The 23,968-nt window shown below is 42.0% G+C and overlaps 1 protein-coding gene across 2 annotated transcripts in view; it reads right to left on the bottom strand.

Annotated features, from left to right (window-relative positions):
• The window catches only part of LOC122924256 (rho guanine nucleotide exchange factor 40-like), a 145,016-nt gene that overhangs the window by 107,322 nt on the left and 13,726 nt on the right, over positions 1-23,968 (bottom strand). The window contains exons 2-7 of one of the 2 annotated variants that reach the window (XM_044275187.1): positions 18,905-19,102; positions 17,068-18,787; positions 7,664-7,843; positions 6,008-6,122; positions 5,338-5,434; positions 2,979-3,068 (exon numbers count right to left, since the gene is read on the bottom strand). In XM_044275187.1, coding sequence (XP_044131122.1) covers positions 2,979-3,068; positions 5,338-5,434; positions 6,008-6,122; positions 7,664-7,843; positions 17,068-18,787; positions 18,905-19,102 — 2,400 coding nt within the window. The remainder of the gene's footprint in view (positions 1-2,978; positions 3,069-5,337; positions 5,435-6,007; positions 6,123-7,663; positions 7,844-17,067; positions 18,788-18,904; positions 19,103-23,968) is intronic. The other variant, XM_044275197.1, reaches the window with a different exon arrangement.

The raw sequence follows: 23,968 nt of genomic DNA, 5'->3' as shown, positions 1-23,968 counted from the left end.
ATGTGCCAGTATCAGGTGCCAACCCCCCTCCCCCCCATGTGCCAGTATCAGGTGCCAACCCCCCTCCCCCCATGTGCCAGTATCAGGTGCCAACCCCCCTCCCCCCCATGTGCCAGTATCAGGTGCCTATCTCCTTCCCCCCATGTGCCAGTATCATAGTGCCAACCCCGCCATGTGCCAGTATCAGGTGCCTCTCTCCTTCCCCCCCATGTGTCAGTATCATAGTGCCAACCCCCCCCCATGTGCCAGTATCAGGTGCCTCTCTCCTTCCCCCCCATGTGCCAGTATCAGGTGCCAACCCCCCTCCCCCCCATGTGCCAGTATCAGGTGCCTCTCTCCTTCCCCCCCATGTGCCAGTATCAAGTGCTTCCTGCTCCCCCCATGGCAGTAACAGTCGGGTATTAAAAAAAAAAAACACTTATACTTACCTCCATGTCAGCCTTCTCCTGTGTCCCGCCCATGTCCATATATGGAGTCAGTGCTTGTGTATTCTAATTTAGCCTAGCATTTCAGAAAAGTTTCTGCTAGGATTCGAACCTACGACCTTCTGTATCAGAGGCAAAGCAATTAACCACACAGCCATAAGAGCTGCCTTGCCACTGACTGAAAAAATATGAGACTTCTACTGTTATAGCTGGCTAAGTGTACATCTATACACATGACAGATGCCCTAACACACCCAGCGCTGCTATATCTCTATATGACAGCTGTCCCAGCACACTCAGCTCTGCTATATCTCTATATATGATGTACACTTAGCCTGCTATAACAGTAGCAGTCTCATATTTTTTTCAATCAGTGGCAAGGCAGCTCTTATGGCTGTGTGGGCAAGTGCTTTGCTTCTGATAAAGAAGGTCATGGGTTCGAATCCCAGCAGAAACTTTTCTGAAATACAAAGATACAGAAGGTCGTGGGTTCGAATCCCAGACGATGCCTGGGATTCGTAAATGAGAAGTGTGCAAGTTGCCAGCCCTGCTGGTGTCACCCGGTGCTGCCCGCAACGCCACTGCATGTCTGAACTTTTCATTGGTCAGTTACTCTGTAATAATTGATTTTGTCTGAATTGTAGTGCTGTGGAAAACCGTATATTGGCTTTACATAAAATATTACTATTAGTATAATTAGAAACAGCAGAAACAATTCATTTGGGGGTTTCTTATGAACCGTATATCATTTTCCTGTCTGCTCTGAATTATTTTTTCACTCTAAAAGGTCAAACCAAATGTTGAAAAAATGAAAGAGCATATTTTCCATTCCAAATGAAAGTTTCCTTATTCACACTTAAGCTAAGGCTGAATGGTCCAGGAAATTTTACTGGGATATGGAAACACTGACGAAGAGTCATAGGGTGCATTTCTCAAATAAATCCCATCAATGCCAGTCTTTGTACTGGAATATAAGAAGACTTTGCAAAACATTAAAGCATGTACATACACATCATTTTACATCTAAGGCTACTTTCACACTGGCGTTTGGCTTTCCATTTGTGAGATCTGTTCAGGGCTCTCAAAAGCGGTCCAAATCAGATCAGTTTTGCCCTAATGCATTCTGAATGGAAAGGATCCGCTCAGAACGCACCAGTTTGCCTCTATTCAGTCTCTATTATGCTCTGGAGGCAGAGACCAAAACGCTGCTTGCTGAGTTTTGCTGTCCGCTTGACTAAACTGAGCCAAACGGATTGTCCTGGCACACAATGTAAGTCAATGGGGACGGATCTGTTTTCTCTGAGACAATCTGACACAATAGAAAAAGGATCCATCTCCCATTGACTCTCACTGGAGTTCATAACGGATTCGTCTTGGCTATAGGAGACATAATACAACCGGATCCGTTCATGAGGGATGCATGCGGTTGTATTATTGTAATGGAAGCGATTTTGCAGATCCATGATGGATCTGCAAAAAAAAACTAGTGTGAAAATAGCCTTACAAATAGTATGTCTAAATTAAAATGTTGAGTAAATGAATATTGTACACTGCATTACTTATCTACTAATGATCATAGGTTACAGTGTTGCGTTCACAGAGTTGCTAGCGTATGAGCCGGAATTTCCCAGTTTCCTTGCTAGATACTGTAGGTGTGTACATAGAGCTTGCTGTAGGGCAGGGGTGCACAACCTTTTCTGGTTGGGGGCCACATTGTCAGACTGAAGGAATCCCAAGGGCCGAAAATTAAAGTTAAAGGGGTATTAGCAACTGAAATGTCTGGTTACAACTCCTGGATTTCCATCTAATGAGAGAATACATGAAAAATGCATGTGAGCAGCCATTCGACATAGACATACATGTCACCAGATGGTTGAGGGTCGCACAGAATGATATTGAGGATGTGCACCCCTGCTCTAGTGATCTACATTCTGGGAGGTGCTGGCTTTACACCAGTCACGGTAACAATCTGATGTGTAGAAAAAAAATACAACATAGAAGTTGCGGTTGGGTATCAACTCTGGATGATAATAGAGGCTATAACTCACAATTAATAAAAGCAGTACAGGGGGGAGTTTTACTAAGCTAAATGCCACTGAATTCTGGCTTAATTTCCCCCCACAAATGGTGCACATGCATCGTAGTACAATTATTATGTGTTCTGAAGACTTTCTGTGGCTAGCTTTTAAGATGTGCCAATGTGGTCTGGCAATAAGTGAGACAAAAGTGATAAAAGATATACCAAATTTATCAATCAGCATGAGCCACTGTAATAAATCTGGCACGTCTTTCGACTGTCCAAATTTACACTAAATGTTAGAGGCTTAGTAAATTTGTCCCCTCTGTGTCTACAGTTACCCAACTTTTATTTAAATTGGAAAAAAATAAATAGAAACCTAAATAAATTGAAATGAAACATCCGGCTAAATGAATGGAAGTTTGTGTTTTTTTTCTTTCCCAATATGGGAAAGGTACTGTAAATCTTGAATTTGAGACTAAATCGTTCTGCTGTTTCTGGATTTAATTCCTGATTTAATTATGGATTGACTTTACCTGTGCATTAAAAAGATCACTTCGTCCTGCAGCAGGGTTTTCTGCATCACATACTATTAAAGTGCTCTTTATACAAGCATGGAAGGAGTCCTGTGAAACAAAATACATATCTCACTGTGATATAAGGCAGTGTTCTGCTGCAATAACAGCATTTATAAACCAGTTTCAGTTAACGCATTGTATCAAGATACCATGAATAATTAGTGATCGTGTTGTGCTGCAATAACAGCATTTATATAGCAGTTGTAGTTGATGCATTGCATTACCACTGTAAATTGTCAATACCAGTGTGCAGTAAGTTTGTAAAAGGTGAGGGACATTTAATTGCACCTTGGTAAATTACCGAAAAAAACACTTGCAATTTTGCTAGTACTGTTTAATAATCTGTGCACCAAACCTGTGATCTTTGATTTATAGGCCTCATAATAAAATGTTTGGTAAACGGAAGAGTGGAAAACAAAAAACCCAGGTCTCGTCATCCAAGTAGAACAAAGAACAATAGAAGCACCAGCCATTTGACCAGTAGTAATAGCAGCAGCAGGTACACTTCTCCCAAGGAGGATGACAGTGTGGACTGGATAGCTCACTTCTCCTTTCATTCACAACAAGATGGTGTTGAGGTCAGCCGTCCCTTGAAGCCAGGGGCCACAGCATTTCTCTGTTCCTACTTGTGGCCCCCAAAAAGCTTTTCAGTTGCATCAGCTGTCTTCACTGCGCTCTCCACAGGAACGTCGTTGCTGTGCTGCATTTGGACGAAATAACACAAGGCCCCTGCATGGTGCACATAATGTGTTCCCTGGCAGCCATATTGGAACAGTGGCCATTGGAACAGTGGCCATATTGGAACAGCAAGAGCAGTTTGCTCTTGCTGTATTTTCTTTTCCAGCCTCTAGTGTGATCTCAGAGAGGGGTTTCAGAGCAGAAGGAGGAGTCGTCACACCCAAACGGACAAAGTTGTCCACCACCAGTGTGCAAAACGTCATAGTAGTCAAAATGAACGAGGCATGGATCCATGAGGATTCTCAGACACCTCCATCTATGGATGTAGAATACATCTGCCACTGCTAATGGTGGATATTGATTGCCTCCCCATCATGCCACTGCCAGCCCAGCTGCCATCATGTTCTGTACAATATGGCCACTGCCACAGCTGCTACTCCTCCTACTTTCATAGATTGTAAGCTCTTGCAAGCAGGGCCCTCAATCCTCTTGTAATTATTGACATGTCTGTTGCTATGTTATTTATGACTGTTTATACATAAACCCCTGAACTGTAAAGAGCTGTGGAATATGTTGGCACTATATAAATAAAGATAATTATTATTATTACCAGTAGCCTTACCCAGCCGCCACTACTACCCCTACAAAGCTGCACACACATCTATCCCACTGCCTTGTCTGTTCCAGGCTGTGCTGCTCTTGCTGCCACTACTTTTGAGGCCACATCCCACTTTCCACATCCACACTGTACTCCTGCTGCTCCCAATTTTTCCAAGCTTGTTCAGAAACCACTAATTCTTTTTATATACTAACACTTGGTGTAAATAAACAGGGACAGCCATCTTTCGTTAAGGCACAATTTTTTGGAACACTTGCTGAGAACAAGACATTGTTTTACTCTGATAACACTGTTTGTGTTTAAATGCCATCTGCCTCCAATAAGGGACATTTTTGAAAGAAGCTTAACAAATGTTCTAGCGCAGGGTGTTTTTAAAGCATTTACCCATAACTATATGGCAGTGGCATATATACGGAATCCTCATTGTGTACATAGCTGAGATGCTGTAGTAGCAGACTGTGAAATTTCTGGCTTTTCCATCACTTGGGGAGCTGAAGGGCTCCTTATCTCTGCTCTCTGACATTATAAACACTCATTATAGCTCACTTCTCATCTTACTGATAAGAATGTGGCTTAAATAAGTGTTTATGACCTCTTAGTAGTTTAGAGATAAGGTTTATTAGATGACCAGCTCAAATGTGATACAATTTTTAGCCAAAAATGAGTAAAATGTGGTGGTTGGGGTGTAGGATTGGGGGGGAAAAAAAAGACAGACCAAATGGAAAAAACATGAGTCCTAAGAGACCTCAGAGTATCATATGCCAATTTTCAGGTCAATTGGGGCACTGATTTGGACCCAAGCTGAATTTTTTTTACATATTCAACAAATTCAAAACAAAACAAATTTCAAGAACTTCACTCATCTCTAGTTCTTCCTTCATGCTAACTAAAAACATTTCGCCCTACTATAGGTTTCCATCTCCGAACTGCCTGCAGATGCTCATCTCCAATATACTATGTATTTGCTGCCTGTTAATGACTTTGCCTTTGTCATGGTCTTAGATTAAGAACAGACTGTACCTTGGTTTCATGAAGAACTTGAAGGAAAGTCTCAGAGTTGGAAGAGCTGTCCCGCAGATCAACAATGAGAGTCATACCTAAATCACGTAGATCAGATCTGAAACAGAATGGGAAACTCTCCAGACACATCCAACATTTAATTAAACATATATTCATTAAATAATGATTTCAGAGGTCAATCTATGAAATGATTCCCTACATATCCTTTTCCCAAGTATTTGGGCCAGTTCACACTGAGTTTTAGGTGTTTTTTTAAGCTGATTTTGAAGCGGAAATGAAGCCAAATCAGCCCCACAAATGCCTCAGAGCAGCCTCCCTTTCATTTCAAATGGAAGGAGCACTTTCTGTTTTTTTAACATGGAAAAAAGAAGCATCATGCCCTATCTTGGAGCGGAATCCGCACCGAATCTCCCGTTGAAATTAACGGAGAGCATAAAAAACAGCTCTGTACATGTCTGCACGATTTTTGGTGTGGATCCGCACCAAAAACCACAAGCTGAAAGTACTGAAGTAAACATCCACTAGTTAAAAAAAAAAAACAAGTTGAAAAACGCATCAAAAACCACATGTTCTTCCAACAGCTATGTAAAGTGTATGAGGAGCTTTAGACTTTTGTATTGCTCTGCTACAATATATGTTAAGAACTCTCATTATTATGTATAATCGTTACCTGAGAAGAGAGAACAAATATAATATTGCTTCCTGAATATTTTTCTGGGTGTATTCTGCCACAGCTTTAGATGGAGATACAATTAACAGTGCACTCTTTTCTCTGTCTTGTGCACCTACACAGAAATACAAAACTAATTAGACTATGGGGCCACATGTATAGCAATTGAGGACAACAGTTGCTTATATCAATCGATTAGCGCTTCTTCTAACCTTTTCCCACAAACAATATAAAACCCATTGCTAGATTTTATTATAACAATTTTGCATAAGCATCATCTTTAAATGACAGATGAGGTTTGCATCAGCAGTAACCTATGACAGTATTAAGATGACCAAGTGTTTATATTGTTGAGTTGTCCCAGAAAGCTTTTTCAAGATATACACATTCCTTTTTATGCCAAATCCTCATTTGTGCTCTTATTTGATGTAGCTAGTTCAGAAGTTAAAGACTTAAAAAATATAAAGAAAACTTTCGAAGGTTGGTTAAAAGGGTTTTCCGAGATTATGATACTGATGACCTATCCTCTGGAAAGTGGTGTACATAGAGAAGTAAGGGCCCCATAGCAAGGATCAAACCAGGCCCCCCACACAGGACAGAAGGGTTTCTGTCTAAACCCCTTTCAATGACCCTTGGGCTATTTTTTCCACTGCTTCATTTGTTCCTTTAGAGGGTAGTGTCCTGACCAAGTTTTAACCCCCAGTAAAAGGAGGGATGATTCCAACTGGGCCCCCTCTTGCCCTGAGCCTTATATGGTAGTTACGCCCCTGCCTCTGGATAGGTCATCAATATCTGATCAGTGGGGGCCCGACACCCGGGACCCCCGTCAATCAGCTGTTTGAGAAGGCAGCAATGCTCGCAGTAGCACCGCTGGCTAGTGATGACACGTTTATTGGTCACATGACCTAGGCACAGCTCAGCCCCATTAAAGTAAATGGGGTTCAGCGCAATACCAAACACAGCTGCTATACAATGTATGGTGCTGTGCTTGGTAAGCTGTGAGAAGGCAGTGTCAGTGCCTTCTCTAACAACTGATCAGATACTGATGACCCATCCATCAGATAGATCATCAGTATCAAAATCTCAGAAAATCCTTTTAACCACAGATAGTGATGGAATATTCATATAATTGCCACCAGTGTCTACCACTTCCATTAACTAGAACAGAAGTAGTTGATGATCTGTTCTTATACCCTCTGCCTTTGGTGGTATAATATACTGGTGCAGTGGTGCTAATTTTCACACAAATCAGACCCCAGTGAAGCTGAGGAAATAAGCATGTTGGGCACTGGAGGAAATAAGCAGCTAACAAACATGTGCGAACTGACACAGATAAGTGCACTAATCTGATTGGTAGCTGTGCAGGACATTACTGTACTTCCTTGTATCCATGATCACATTATCTGCTTGTACAAGCAGGTAAAACTATTATGTAGGTGCCCATTACCATTCAGTAGACGTAGTCACTGCTGCTCCTAACAACCAATTAGGTCACGGCTTTCATTTTAAAATCTGCAATTGTGAAAATGAAAGCTGCAATCTGATTGGATACTATGGGCCAGAATGACTTTCTGTACTCGCTTTTTTTAATCCTGTTTTAAATGTAAAATTTATTATAATTAGAAAAGAAATATTACATTTAATATATATTCTCACCAGGCAGGCAGATGACTCCAGATTCCAGTATGTCCCAGTTTACCTCTCGATGGAGGTGGTTGAAATCTACAATAGGAGATGATTGCAGCAAAGGCTTCTGAGGAAGAGATGCATCTAGTTCCGTTTTTGGTGAAGAAGGTGGTTGTTCAGGTTCAATGCCACACGCAGAAACGTTTTCTACTAATATAACAAAGATGTCAACAGTTGAAAAATAACTGCAAAAAGTGAACAAATGCTGAACCCATAATTCAGAACAAAAAGGTCTTATTTCATTAGCATGTTCATTTGGCCTTACTCCCATTTTACACTCTTTCTCTTTGTTTTCACTGGTGGGCTGGAAACCTCCTAAGGGAAAACAGTCTGCCATTTAAGACAGTACCATATCTGGTAAACTGTAACCTAATGGCATGTGCAACGTACATCTGTCTGTCAGCTTCGGCTACCATTCAGTGGGATCTTCATTAACAAGAACATGTTTACATGTATGTGCTTCCCAGCCAGTCTGGTTTATGGAGAAAGGGGTTTAAGAGCTTTTGTATGTGACGTGTGGCAGTATTATTTTAGCAAAGGGGGCCACAGCACTCATCAATTGTATGGCTTTTCCTGGGTGCATGTCCCTTTTAGATCCCTTCTCCACCTTAGGATCAGACTTCTTCAAAGCATATCACATATTCAGACAGCACTCCAGTGATGATTGCAAAGTGACATAGAAAAATATGGAACGCTTCACGAATTTGCGTGTAGCAGTATTATACCGTAGGTTGGTGTATAGTACCAATAACCATTTGTATATGTCAACAATAAAGATGGCCATTCATATTAGATGGCTGTCCACTGACAGCTATTCCTTCTGATTCATAGTAATCCCAGAAATCCCCTTTAAGATGGCCATACACTTTAGATGAATATCAGACAAATTCACCAATTTTAGTAGGACCGGCTGACTATCTAATGCAGGGATGCCCAAACTGTGGTCCTCCAGCTGATGCAAAACTACAACTCCCAGTATGCCTAGACGCCTAAAGCTATGAGGGCATGCTGGAAATGTTAGTTTTGGAGGGTCGCGGGTTGAGCATCCCTGATCCAATGTGTCACAAAGCTCCCTCAACAGGAGATGTCAGGGAATGGAGGATGGGCAAGTTGGATATTACCTGGGGCTGGCACTTTGTTCCATCTTGCTGTGGAAATGGCGGGAATGGGACAAACCTTTTAAAGGGATTCTGCAGTTTTTTTAAACCAATGATCTATCCTCTGGATAGATCATCAGCATCTGATCGTCGGGGGGTCCAACACCCGGGACCCCTGCCGATCAGCTGTTTGAGAAGGCAGTGGCGCTGGCAGTAGTGCCACGGCCTTCTCACTGTTTACCGCAGGCCCAGTGACATCATGACTAGCATCACTGGCCTGGGAGGAGCTAAGCTCTATTCAAGTGAACGGAGCTTAGCCGCGCCCAGGCAAGTTGATACTAGTCGTGACGTCACTGGGCCTGCGGTAAACAGTGAGAAGGCCGCGGCGCTGCTGGAACGCCGCTGTCTTCTCAAACAGCTGATCGGCAGGGGTCCCGGGTGTCGGACCTCCGCCGATCAGATGCTGATGACCTACCCAGAGGATAGATCAGTTTAAAAAAACTGCAGAACCCCTATAACTTCTCTGAGTACAAAAGGATCAAGTATGGTAATTTCCATCTGGCATGACTTTACTTTTCCCTGACATCTGCCGTTGAGGGAGCGTTGGCACACATTAGATGGTCAGCCAGTCCCGTTGAAATTGGTGAATTTGTCTGACATTCATCTAATATGTATGGCAACCCTAAGGGCTGTTTCACACGAGCGGATGCCGTGCGTGACATCCGCTCCATAAATGACAGCCAAGACCGGATGCAGACTGCAGAGGCACGGAGCACTAACATGATTGATAATGCTCCGTGCCTCGCTGTGACCTCTTTACTACGAAATCACAGTGACAACTTTATCTCACTGTGATTTCGTAGTAAAGAGATCAGAGAGGCACGGAGCATTATCAATCATGTTACTGCTCCGTGCCTCTGCAGTCTGCATCGGGTCTTGGCTGTCATTCACTGAGCGGATGTCACGCACGGTACCTGCTCGTGTGAAACAGCCCTAAGGTTCCATTCACACGTCTGTTGTTCTAGGTACGCATCCCTTCCGTAATTTTGCGGAAAGGGTGTAGACGCATTCATTTCAATAGGGCTGCAAAAGATACGGACAGCACACTGTGTGCTGTCCGCATTCGTACTTCCAATCTGCAGCCCCGCAAAAAAAGATAGAGCATGTCCTATTCTAGAGATAAGTGAAGAAAGGTCCCGGAGACAGATCGAGTTCCTCTAATGGCTCTTCTTTATTATTCAAATATGGTTGACAGACATAACCACCACATACACGGTATTAACGTTGACGCGTTTCGGGTGAGTACCCTTAGTCGTAACAAGTTGCCTTATGTGAACCTTCTATATAAAGGAGTTAGACCATCTTCCACCCAGTGACGTGGGTGGGAGTCTCCAACTCCATAGGTTACCACATGAATGGCACACCTTTTTACGTTTACTCCATTCATCATGGTTGTAATCGAAGGCACCTTGTGCGGACAGCTTTCCAGAGACATTAACCCTGGACTTGCCAGGATATTCATTCTATGACAAAAAAAGCCTCAACTTGAAAAAAGAATTAATATATGTTTACCAGTGAACACTTAAAACATGGTTGGGTGCCTACTGGTATACTGTATCATAATACTCACATAATATGATACTTATGTCCAACCTATTAGTGGTACTGTTTATTGAGTCATAGGCAACTTGGATTGTCGGCGTATTATACATATCTCTGTTCATCTGTACATATATCTTTCCCTGTTCATCTGCACACTTGAAGACGGCTGGGCAGTGACTGTTTGCCTTTGATTCCGGCTGCTCATGAACAAGATCAATTCGGCGCACCCGGGGTTAATGACAAATCGAGTATTATATCATGTTATTCATTACATATCTAACTGCAGATACCAATGTATAGAATAGGTATGAATCTGGATCCAGGTTTGCAAAGATATTATGCCTTTATTAATGCCAAGAATTATCGGCATTGCAGATAGATCTCCTTCTGCGGTTACTGTATAACAATGGACTGCTGCTTATCAGAAAGCCAAAGGTCATTTATGTTTAGTTTGTATTTCTATGTTTCATCATTTTTTATGTATTTACTAAATGTTTTTTAATTAATGATAAGGTGGTGGGTTCACATTGTGCGGCTTTTTTTGTCATAGAATGAATATCCTGGCAAGTCCAGGGTTAATGTCTCTGGAAAGCTGTCCGCACAAGGTGCCTTCGATTACAACCATGATGAATGGAGTAAATGTAAAAAGGTGTGCCATTCATGTGGTAACCTATGGAGTTGGAGACTCCCACCCACGTCACTGGGTGGAAGATGGTCTAACTCCTTTATATAGAAGGTTCACATAAGGCAACTTGTTACGACTAAGGGTACTCACCCGAAACGCGTCAACGTTAATACCGTGTATGTGGTGGTTATGTCTGTCAACCATATTTGAATAATAAAGAAGAGCCATTAGAGGAACTCGATCTGTCTCCGGGACCTTTCTTCACTTATCTGCAGCCTGTCAGGGAACACTCCCCTAGGGCCTCTGGAGCCGGGATTACTTATTCCACCAGGGAGGTGAGCTGGACATTATTTTCAAACATGTCCTATTCTAGTCTGCAAATTGCGGACAAGAATAGGCATTTCGATCATAGGGCTGGCCGTGTGCGGTCTGCAAAATGTGCAACACACACAGCCGGTATCAGTGTTTTGCAGGATTATTTCCAGGATTACTACTGTACTTTACAGATATGCTCATGTAGTTGATCAGTGATGGCCAGTTTTCATTGTTCGCCCTCGAACATATGCGGGCTGCCATCTTTTTTCAGAAGTCCGGCGAGGCACAGGTAAGCCCTTACCTGTGCCTGTGCGCGAGCCAGGCTGAAAACAAGTGCGGTCAGCGGGAGCAGGCAGTTCCGAGAAAAGCCACCGGGGGCCTTCATCGGGCTGTTCTCGGAACTGCCTGCTCCCGGTGACCGCATTTGTTTTCAGACCGGCTCGCGGCACAGGCACAGGTAAAGGCTTACCTGGGCCTCGCCGGACTTGTGAAAAAAGATGGCAGCCCGCATATGTTCGCAGGCGAACAATGCGAACTGGCCATCACTGTAGTTGATTACCTCATCTTCCCCAAATGATTATTTTAAAGGATCTTGATGCAAACTGCAAAACCACTTTAACCCCTTAGTGATCAGCCTGTTTTAGGCCTTACTGACCAAGCGTTTTTCTTTCTTTTTTCATCATCACCTTCCAAGAGCTATAACTTTTTTTATTTTTCCATCTATATAGCTGTATGAGGACAAGTTGTAGCTTTTAATGGTGCGATTTTGGGGTATACATAACTTTCTGATTAACTTTATTAAGTCTTTCTGGAAGGGAGATGGGAAAAAACAGCAATACTGCCACTGACTTTTTACATTATAAATTTTACAGCGTTAATTTTGTCGGTATAAATAACATAATATCTTTATTCTCTGGGTCAGTATGATTACAGTGATACCAAATACATATAGTTTTTTGCAATAAAATCCCTAGAAAATCTTTTTGCATCGTCGCTTACCAAGACCCATAACTTTTTTCTTTTTATGGAGTTGTGTGAGGGCTTGATTTTTACTGGACGACTTGTAGCTTTCATTGGTATCATTTTAGGGTAAATTACACTTTTTGATCTCTTGTTGTAAATTTTTTTCTAAATTAGCAATTCTGCCTTTTTTTTATTTTTATTTTTTTACAGCATTCACCGTAGAGGATAATTTACATGACATTTGTGTAGTATGTTTTTTTTTTGCTATTTTTTTCATTGAAAATCATATTTTCAATGGAAAAAAAGCTTATTTTTTATTGGAATTTTTTATTTAATAAGTGTTTTTTCTTTTACTTTTTTACCACTTAATAGTCCCACAAGGGGACTATAACAGACAATATTTGGATTGCTTTTAAAATATAATGCACTATCCCTATAGTACATTGCATTTTAACGTCAGTGCTATACTGACATTGACCAGCAGGCTGCACCAGAAAGGAGCAGCATGCTGGAAAACACTCAAGGCAGGCTTGGGGCCTATACCAAGCCCCAGCCAACCTTTACACACCTTGGCACCCCGCGATCACATTTGCAGGGTGCCGATGGGAGACAGAGTGAGTCCGCTCCCATTGTCACCGCTTACATGTGTTGGGCTCCATTGCCCACGGCATGTAAGGGGTTAAACAGCCCAGATGGGCACTCCTGCCGGTCCGGGCTGTTAGAGCAGGAGCACAGCTCTCATGCGGTCCGTGCAGCACTTAGACTAAGTTGCTGCGGAAAGGCAGCAGCCCAGGCTAAAGCCCCTTAGTGACCGCCGTAAAAAGGCGTATTGGTGGTCACTTAATTTATATAGCCCAAACTGCACTAGCCCCTAGAAGCTTGAGAAAGAGTTCTGTCTCGTATGTCTTTCTGTAAAGCCTGCCATACAATTGATGTAGTTTGTACGAATAATCCTACCAGCAACAAGCCAGAAGAAAAAAGATAACTCCCTGGTCCTTCAGCACAATGGAAAATGATAGGCCAAATTCAGCCAAACACACTATACACAAGTAATTTCATCTGACAATGGCCAACATATTACAACCTGGCTGATTAGATTTTTGACAGACAGAAGTCTGCTGTTGGCCATCGCACACAATTGTTCACACAATTTTTTTTACAACCTCCATTCCCAAAAAGTTGGATCACAGCTTGTTATCAGCTCATTCTTCAAAAACCTGCTTTTCTAATGGTATTGGGTTGAATTAGTGCCTATGGAGTGGAAAGTCACTTTCTGCACAGTATATTAGGGTTTTAGGACAACATATGCTCCAGTCCAGATGTCTCTTTCAGTGAAGTTCTTGCTTATTTCAGCAAGCCAACGCTAACCATATACTGCTTCCATCACACCAGCATGGCTTCACAGAAGAAACGTCTGATCTGGTGCTCTACCGGCCTGCCTGCAGTCCAGACCTTCCACCAACAGAAAACATTTGGCAGAACATGAAACAAAAAATCCAGAAAAGAGCAGCAAGAATCCTACATCAGACAATAATGGGACAACATTCCTGTCACAAATCTCCAGCAATTGGTCTCCACACCTTCCAGACGTCTACAGACCCTTGTTAAAATAGGAGGGGGTAATGTTAGACATAGTCCTGTCCCAACTTTTATGAGATATGCTGTTGCCATAAAGTTCTAAATGAGCTAATCTTTTTTTCATAGGATAGTAAACTGTCTCTCTTTCAACACTTGATATGTGGCCTATGATCTATTGTTAACAAATTATGGTTCTGTGAGATTTTCAAATCAATGCATTCTCTTTATTTACATTTTACACAACTACCCAACTTTTTTGCAATTGAAGTTACAAATTGACAAATAAAATTGCCCATTTCAGCTGATTTTAATTTCATACGTACGACCAGCTTAAATCAGTTTTCCCTACAAATGACATTTAACTCATTAAGGACCATGGGAGAGATTTCTCATGAGGGGAACTTTTAAAGTCATTTTTGCAGTAGTCTGCATTGCCATAATTTGCACCTAATTTATTTAATGTTCCACCAAGTTTGATACATTTGGTGCCTCTTTATGTCTAACACTTGTGGCTTTGGCTGTTACTCCACTTTCTACGCCACCCCTTTGCTGGAGTAAGATTGTGACAATTTCTGCATCAGATCCTCAAGGGGAAGCCAACCTTCTGGAGGAGAACAAACTATACGAATGTGGGGGTGTGGGAGATCAGCACCCAGCGATATCTCAAAACCTCTTGGAGCAAAACACGACAACACCTGGATATAGCAATTCCTCTTTGAGATGACGCGTTTCGGAGTGTAAAACTCCATCGAGTATTTAGAAGTTCATCGTATAAAACTTCTGTCTTTTCCCCTCTGTAGAGTTTCGCTTTTCCTGACTGGGCGCCGGTCCTAGCTCCGGCAAAGCGATGCAGGCGCTGAGACGTTTGCGGCACCTGCATCGCTCTGTCTGAGCTAGAAGTGGCTCCCAGTCAGGGAAAGCAAAATTCTACAGATGGGAAAGAATGATTTTTTAAGCTATGAACTTCTAATGACGAAGGAGTTTTACATTCTGAAACGTCTTGTCATAGAGGTCACAAATAAAGAGAAATTGCTACATCCAATTGTGGTTGTGTTTTGCGCCAAGAGGTTTCAGGATATCCCTGGGTGTCGATTTCACGCACTCCTACATTCGTACACCTGATGATTGGCAGTTTTTCTCCTAGGGAGAAAACTAAGAAGAAGCCAATAATCGGCACGTGGACAGCCATATCTCATGAATAACCATGACTCTTCTCAAGCAGTCCTGACTCTTTTCCAGGCAACATGTCACAAACGGTAGGGATAAGTGCAGCCCTGAGCTCCACCCACACCACTATCCCTACCTACTTGCACGGTCCGTCCTAACCAACGGTGCACAACTGGACGGCAGTCTCAGTCAAATAGAAGCCGAGGTCGAGTTCACAAAATCACACATGCAGGAAAACGCTAGTGAGTAGTAAGACCAATCACAGGCAACTTGTGGCCAGAAAGTTGCCTGTTAAATAGGCCAGACTGAATGGTCACGTGACATGGCCAGCGTCACGCGACCCTGCGTCAGCCCCAGCCAAAACCCTGAGCGCCGACTCATATCCGTCGGCGCTAGTCCCTTCCCCTGCTCGTTGCCTAAGGGATGGAGGACGCCGGCTGCGCTGAGGAAGCTTCCGCCGCCGGGTCCTCCCCACCCCCTTGTTACCAGGGAGATGAGGACGCCGGCAGCATCCGACGCTGGCTCCTCCTCCCTCTCTATCAGCTGGACGCCGGCGGTGCTGCAAGGAGGGAGTGCTCATGATTGACACACTGCTGAAATCCGCATACCTGTCATTACGTTTTGATGCTCTCAGTGAGGAAAGAATAAAGTTGCTTCGCTTTAAATCAGCTTGACAGGCTATCCATGCCCACTTTCCCACAACTTTTCAAAATTGGACAGAGTGGTGTAAAAATGGAAAAGAGCACAATTTTTGCAAAAGTACGCCCAAAAAGTTACAAAGCCTTAATTTGCAACTTTTGGAGGTCATAATTATGGAGTGCAGGGCTTGATAAACCACCCTCCACCTTGTCTCTGAAGCTTGTGTCGAAATATATTTACGGGACAGGCTTTAGCTGGCTGCCCAAGCAATCATACTGTTGGCCAAGACCTTTTTACTTGGACATACCGTATACTAAATAAAAATGTATGGTAGACAATAGAAAAAAAAGGTATATTTCGGGCTAGTATTATATTATTACCAGAATGAATATAGCTAAAATATTTAAAAGGAATTTTAGATAAGCTTAAAGGGAACCTGTCACCGGTATTTTGTGTATAGAGCTGAGGACATGGGTTGTTAGATGGCCGCTAGCACGTCCGCAATACCCAGTCCCCATAGCTCTGTGTGCTTTTATTGCGCCAAAAACCCAATTTGATACATATGCAAATTAACCCAAGATGAGTCCTGTCCCTGACTCATCTCACATACAGGACTCATCTCGGGTTAATTTGCATATGTATCAAATAGGTTTTTTTACACAATAAAAGCACACAGAGCTATGGGGACTGGGTATTGCGGATGTGCTAGGGGCCATCTAGCAGCCCATGTCCTCAGCTCTATACACAAAATCCAGGTGACAGGTTCCCTTTAAAGGCTTTTTCTGGGAGGAAAATATTGATGACCTATCCTCAGGATAGGTCATCCGTATGATTGGTGGTGGTCCAACACTGCCAAGGATCAGCTCCGTGCCTCTTCACAGCATACCAAGCAAAGCGCTGTTCATTGTTGCAGTGGCTGTGCTTGGTATTGCAGCCCAGGTCCATTCATTTGAACAAGGTTGAACTACACCTAGGCAATGTGACCAATGAATATGACATCATCGGCCTATGAAGCTGATTGGTGGTGGTGTCAGGAATCAGACCCACACCGATCAGATATTGATGACCTATGATGAGGATAGCCCATCAGTATTAAACCCCTAGTAAACTCCTTTAAAGATCCTAAAAAACTCATAAAATATGTATGACTATGCATTGAAAGAAACCTGAACTATTCTTGAAAAAATGCTGAAAAATCACATTGCTAGTAATGTATAGTAAAAATGGTTTATACCAGGGATGCTTTTGGAACCTTCAGCTGTGAATTGCTTATAGAGGTAATACCATTGCACTACCATTCACATTATTATCTATAGTTCCAGAAAATTGTAATATGCATTTGTTTCATTTATCGTAGGGCATTAAAAATCTAAGCCAATATACTGTACCTAACTCTGCAGTCAATCTTTGTTCATTTGTCTCTTGACTAATTCTGCCGATGTCCACTTCATCTTGGGAGGTGATATGAGGATTATTTTCTTCTTCCTTGCCACTAGACTTGGTCTGCTCAACATTAGGAGCTCCTTTTCTTGCCTCTGTCCTCATAGGTCCCCTACCCCTCTTGTTCCTCTTTTTTCTTCGCCCTTTTCCTGTCTTCTGAGACAATTCGCTAATCTGCTGCCAAGCAGGATGCTTTACTTTTTCATGGTGTTCTTTTGCCTCAACAGATAGCACTTGCATGTCCTCAACAGCATCACCTTCAAATGCTGACACTTCTTGACCATCTGCCCAGGTTCTGCCTGTTCTAGTCACTGAAGATCCTCTTAAAGGACAAATTTCATTTTTGCCATCCATTGGTTGTTGACTTTCTTTAAGTGCTTGTTTTAAATTGTCCAGTTGACAGTCATTTTGACATTCATCTATATGGTCATTACATTTTTCTTCTTTAGATGGCTCTATGCTGGCTTCTGAGAAAATGTTCTGGCAGTCTGTAGTAATGTCACAAGTGGAAAGCACGTTCTCTGTTTCTTTATTCATATCCACATTTAAAGAGAAACCTTTTAGTGAATTTGATAAATTGTCAAATTCATGAGAACTACTTTTCTTTGCAGTTCCCTTGGCTTGCCAAGATATTTCCCTTTGTTCCACATTACAGTCCTTGGCATTTCTTACCTGAATTTCAGGTGATTCCCATAATTGTCTCCCTGAAAATAAATCTCTCTCATGTCTCTGAAGAAGATCCAAACCTTTTCTCCATTGAGCTAACACATCACTTTCAGCAGAATAGTTTGATGTATCGACATCCCAGTAACTTTTAACCTCAGTTGAAGATTTTGTTTGCTCTCCAGAATCTTCTGTGCGGGATCTACTTTCCCATACCTCTTCAGACCTCCCTTTTAAAGTGCTCAATGAACCTACCTTTCCAGGCTTCCTTTGGTGAAGCCATGCTTCTGGAGCTTTCTTTTTACCTTTCCTACTTGGAGCAGTCTTTGCTCTTGATAGCCATGTATCCCTGGGACTGTCATCTTTGCTAACTATCCCAGTATTGGGGGGACTTAATTCTACATATTCTCCTTCTACACAGTCTGCAGCAGAGCCAGAGAGAGAATCCAACATGGGCGGTGAAGCAGCACCAACTCTCCAGCTATGAATATCTTCTTGAATATCTAACAGTGGCAAATGGGAATTAACTTTGGGATCAAGCACTTCTCCAATAGTAATGCCTCCATCACCAGGACTTCGAAACTCCAGAGGTGGCATTAGAGGACCTGGGGGACATTTCCTCCCAACAATAAATCCATCCTTATGGATGAAACGAGGATAGATTACTTCTGACCATGGTAGTCGAAGGACTTTTTCCTCTACAGCAGCTAAACAGTTCTCAAGGCGGACTGAGCTACGGTCTTTATTAATGCTGTTAAGCCATTCAGCAGAAAATAGAAATGAGTGGGAGGACTCAGGTACCACAATCTCTTGTACACCACTGCCATCCTGAGAAAGGCACTTTAGCACAAGTCTGGGAGAACATTCCAAATATGGCACCACTTGCAAGTAAAAATCTCCAGGCTTTAAAAAGTGCCATGGAAGAGATGACAGCTGAATGAGGATCTTCTCACCAAGACAGAGTGGCCAGCCTTCATGAAAAAAGAGAAATCCACTGTATTGCGACTAGAAAACAAAGGACAACACATAATTGTAATTACACATCGTTTGCTAGAAAGTAAGAAAGATAAAATATAAACATAACATGGTCGTTCACAATAGGGGTCAAAAACACACACTTACACATGCCTGATGCTGCACAGTCTGCAGGATTCTCTTGGCTGGTATGAGAAATTCCAAAGTATATCTCAGGGAGTCCTCACGATAGGTCTTCTCTAGCACAGAAAACACTTGGGTCAGGAGGGTGGGTGCTGTCACCTCAAATGGAGGGTAAAGGGATGACAGTGTACTCTGTAGGCAATCCTCCACAGACTGAGGGGTCTGAAAAACATACATTTGGTTCTTCATATCATCCTGCATACACGTCTAAAATGCTAAACAATAAAAAAAATCGAACCATCACATGTGTTAGTTTTCACTACATTCGTGGAATATATCCTGCTTTGATATTAAGACAAATAGCAAAGTAATAAACATTCAGGTAAATAAAGTGTAACTGTCATATTTTTATTTTTATTTGCTAGTTTATTAGAGCTAGGCATGTATACCTGAGTTAGTCTGTCAATGACTGTTAAAATATCTGTAACTACCTTATAATAACAGCTTTCATTAATGTCCCCTGTCCCTTTCCACTAGTCCCTTGAAAGATTGTTGCTAGGGCTTGTCTGTCTTCCCTTTAGTGTAAACAGAAGACAGAGGGGCGGTCCTCCACACTGTATGCCTGTATTAGGCTTCAGAGTGAGGAGGCGTGTCTCTCAGTAATCCAATCTGATTGGCTGGCAGTAAGCTACTGGCTACAGCAAGTGTGTATGGGAAGTGTGGGAAAGCCGTTTTGGCCTCAGAGAACTGGTAGAGGAGCCATCTTGAGAAGATCCTCATATTGTAGAGGTTAAAACAGCTAAGGGGAAAAACTCAAGGAAAATAGTGGTATGTGAAGAAACTAAAGATTGCTTTATGCATAAGATTTTTTATGAAAACATGACAGTTAAACATTCTGTGTAGGACACTAGATGCTGGAGGTTTATTCTGTAGAAGAAAAAGAGGTGAGAGGAGCAGGGACATCTCTTTTTTAATTTGTACCTGTAAAGAAGACAACTATGGGGAAAAAGTGGAGTTTGGATTGTGTGAACTGTGATTGGTTGATTTTTTGAACAAGAGATGTATGAGTGGGAGGCATTGTTTTTACCAAATGGAAAAAAATCGGAAACTATTGTATACAAATTTTCATGGATCCTCCTAAAGGTTTTAAACTATTTTTATGCCAAACCAAAGAAAGAGCAGCATCCATTTTTTTTGCTGGATGGAATACTGCAGATATCTGCACTTTTCCAACCAGTTAAAAAAAAAATTACTAAACAGGAATGCAGACTAGACAGAAAATATGCACTTTTGGCATATTTTTTTTCTTAGAAACCTATGTATCTTTTTTAATAAGGTTTCCGAGTTAAAATTGTTGATACATGTAACAGAAAATAAAAAGAAAATGTGGTGTGAAAGAGGCATAAGACAAGTCTACACAAAACAATTATTTCGGTACGATACATACAGCCATGAGTGATCATACAGATAAAACTAAAACAACCAAACAAAAAATACTGTTTATCGATGATGTAAACTGACCATTAACGCATAAAAGCCATCAGTCAACTTTTCCTACAGAATTAGTATGTCGTGGCCATCTGTGGTAGTGTTTATTGACTGGCGTATCAGTCCCAAGGACTTCGGTCAAGATACGTTGGAAACTTTTTTCTCTACAGCTGACCACTGTACACAATCTAAATGACATTTTGCCAATAATTTGATGGCTTCCCATCTTGCTTATCTAAGAGTGGGCGACACAGCTCTGTTCTTGCTGGAAAATGTCTGAACGTACGTGAAATACCAGGGATATGTAAATGTGTTATAACAATGCCACTGCTGTTTCTGAACAAAGCCTTTCTTTACCAAAAGCTCAGAATTATTAAACCATACGTCAACTGTGACCGTTCAAGATTTTACACTGTTTTCATGGTTCTTAATGGTTTAATGTATTTCAGTGGGTATTTTCACACATTAACATAGTACATAAGGCCAAAAAAAATACATTTGTCCATCCAGTTCGGCCTGTTATCCTGCAAATTGATCTAGAGGAAGGCAAAAAAAAAAAAACTGTGAGGTAGAAGCCAATTTTCCCCATTTTAGGGGAATAAAAAATTCCTTCCCGACTCCAATCAGGCAATCAGAATAACTCCCTGGATCAACAACCCCTCTCTAGTAGCTATATTAAAGCATATTATTTGCCAATCTAGTATTTCATACTTCCCTTGCTATACATTGCTGGAGAAAAAAAAAAAACATATGAACGGTAAGTTTGAATATTCTTTTACAATTTCCTAATGCACAGATACTGTATACACTATATAGACATAAGTACACATTACAACTACACAAGCTTTTATGGCTCCCCATTCTAAAGCCATAGGCATAATATGGAGTTGGTATCCCCTTTTGCAGCTAAAAAAACTTCCACTCTTCTGGAAGGACTTCCTAAAAGATTTTGGTGTGTGTCTGTGGGAATTTTTGTCCATTCAGCCAGAAGAACATTTGTAAGGTCAGACACTGATGTTATAAAGGGTCTGGCTCACAATCTCTGTTCTGGGTTATCCCAAAGGTGTTTGATGGGACTGAAGTCAAGGCTCTGTGCGGCCAGTCAAGTTCTTCCACACCAAACTCATCTGACCATTCCTTTATGGATCAAGCTTTGTGCACTGGGGCACAGTCCTCCTGGAACAGACAAGCGTCTACCCAAAACTGTTTCCACAAAGCTGGAGGCTTAAAACCGTCCAAAATGTCTTGGTATCCTGAAGCATTATGATTTCCCTTCACTACAACTAAGGGATCTAGGGCAACCCGACAAAACAACCCCATAGCATTATCTCTCCTCTCCCAAACTTTACAGTTGGCACAATGCAGTCAGGCAGGTAACGTTCTCCTGACATTCAAGAGGCATGATACATCACTCCACAGGACACATTTCTACTATCCCAGACTCCAGTGGAGGTAGACTTTACATCACTCCATCCAATGCTTGCCATTGCGTTTGGTGATGTAAGGCTTCTTCAGCCAAAGAAAAACTCATTCCACAAAGCTCCTGGAGCACAGTTTTTATTAATGCCAGAGGAGTGGTGTTGAGCAAACTTGTTTTTTTAGTTCGGTGTACAAGGTTCAGGTTATTGAAGAATTCCGTTATGGATTCCGTTTCCATGGACCATAACGGAATTCTATGACGGCATGCACCATGGAAGCCTATAAGAGGCATTCCGTATTGCATTCCATTATATGCTGGCCATAGACTTCTATTATGACAGAATACAATACGGAATGCCTCTTATAGCTTTCCGTGGTACATACCGACATAGAATTCCGTTATGGTCCGTGTTAGCGGAATCCATAACTGGATTCTTCGATAACCCGAAACTTGGACGCCAAACTAAAAACACAAGTTCGCTCAACACTACAGAGGAGGTTTGTACTGTGTAGTTATTGAGTCAGCAGAGGGTTGCCGACTTTTATTCATTATGCCCCTTAGCACTTGGCTTTACGTGGTCTGACACTTTGTTGCTTATGTTTAAGGGCTCCTAAATGCTTCCACTTTGCAATAATACCACTCAGAGTTGACTGTGGAATATCTAGGAGGGAAGAAATTTCATGAACTGATTTGTTATAATGGTGGCATCCTATTACAGTACCATTCTTTCACTAATATTTGTAAAGGCAGACTGCATGGTTAGGGGCTGGATTTTATACAACTGTGGTAATGGGACTGAATGAAATACTTGAATTCATTGATTAACATGTATGTCCCAATACTTTTCTCCATATAGTGTATGTTTTCATAGAAAGGTCACCATATGTAGACATTATACATACTGTACAAACTAAAACTCATCATAGCATTATGCCGCTTTTTTTTTTGCTGGCATGAAACACTATGGTGCACATTGGCGTTTTAGATACCGGTCTTAATGACCCCTATACCTGGTGTTGGATCCGACTGAGTTATGATGAGGTGCAGGCCTCTCCATAACCACTCCACCACTTATAAATGTAAGACAGCCCCCTAGCTGCCTTACATTTAGACAATTTTCTACGCCTAAAACAGACGTGGAAAATGGTACATGAGACAGACCTGACGGCCCTTCTCCGTCCCTGCAACTCCCCTTTTTTAGACCTTGCGTGAGCGGGGAAAAGTTGCAGATTGCACCGCAATCTGCACCAGAAATACAACTAAGTTAGGCGTATTTCTCTTTGATAAATTACCCCCTATGAATTTCATGTAATTTTCATTGCATTTGCATTCATAAGTTTATTATTATTATTATTATTATTAACGGTGGCTCAGTGGTTAGCACTGGTACCTTGCAGCACTGGGGGTCCTCAGTTTGAAACTGGCCAAGGGCAACATGTGCATGGAGTTTGTATAATAGGGATCGATGTGAGTGATAACACTGTACAGCGCAGATGTGGCACACTTATTAAGAGGTGTGTGCCTCTTAATAACTGTAGTATATCTAACCCAGCAGGGCATAGATTATATTAGAATAGGTCATCAATATCTGATCACTGGGGGTCTGACCCCTGGCACTGCCACTGGTCAGCCCTTTGAAGAGGATGTGCTTGATAAGCTGCAAGGAGGTTGCGGCGTTCACCAGAGTGCCTTGGCCTCTTCAAACAGCGGATTGGCAGGTGTGCCACCCCCACGATCAGGTATTGATAACATTATACATCCTGAAAACACCTTTAAGCCCAGCGTGTAAAATGCTGGTCTTAATAAACGCGCCCACTGGGCCAACAGCTTCTAGGACATGCAGTAAGTCGGACACTAATGGTCTATAGATTGGGTGTACACTCTGCTAGGATTTTATCGCAGTTCTTACTTTAGACTAATAACAAAATGGAAACAAAATGGAGTGCATATGTAGAGTTTTGGATTCCTAGGAGATGTTCTGCTTATTTGTCAGTTTTTCAGAAGAAAACACAGAAAAAAAAAAGAAAGAAAGAAAGAACAAAAATGGGCAGAAGTGGAGAGGAGTGGGGACAGAAGCAGCGGCCAAACAGCAGCAATGGGGGGTGGGTTTTTATTTTTGCTACCTCTGAACCCATGTGTAAAGGAATACCACTTTAAGGTTGACTAAATGCAAAGGAGAA

Source organism: Bufo gargarizans, chromosome 1, assembly GCF_014858855.1.
Source record: "Bufo gargarizans isolate SCDJY-AF-19 chromosome 1, ASM1485885v1, whole genome shotgun sequence".
In the NCBI taxonomy this organism is placed as follows: Eukaryota; Metazoa; Chordata; class Amphibia; order Anura; family Bufonidae; genus Bufo; species Bufo gargarizans.
This window is presented reverse-complemented; position numbering and strand designations above follow the sequence as displayed.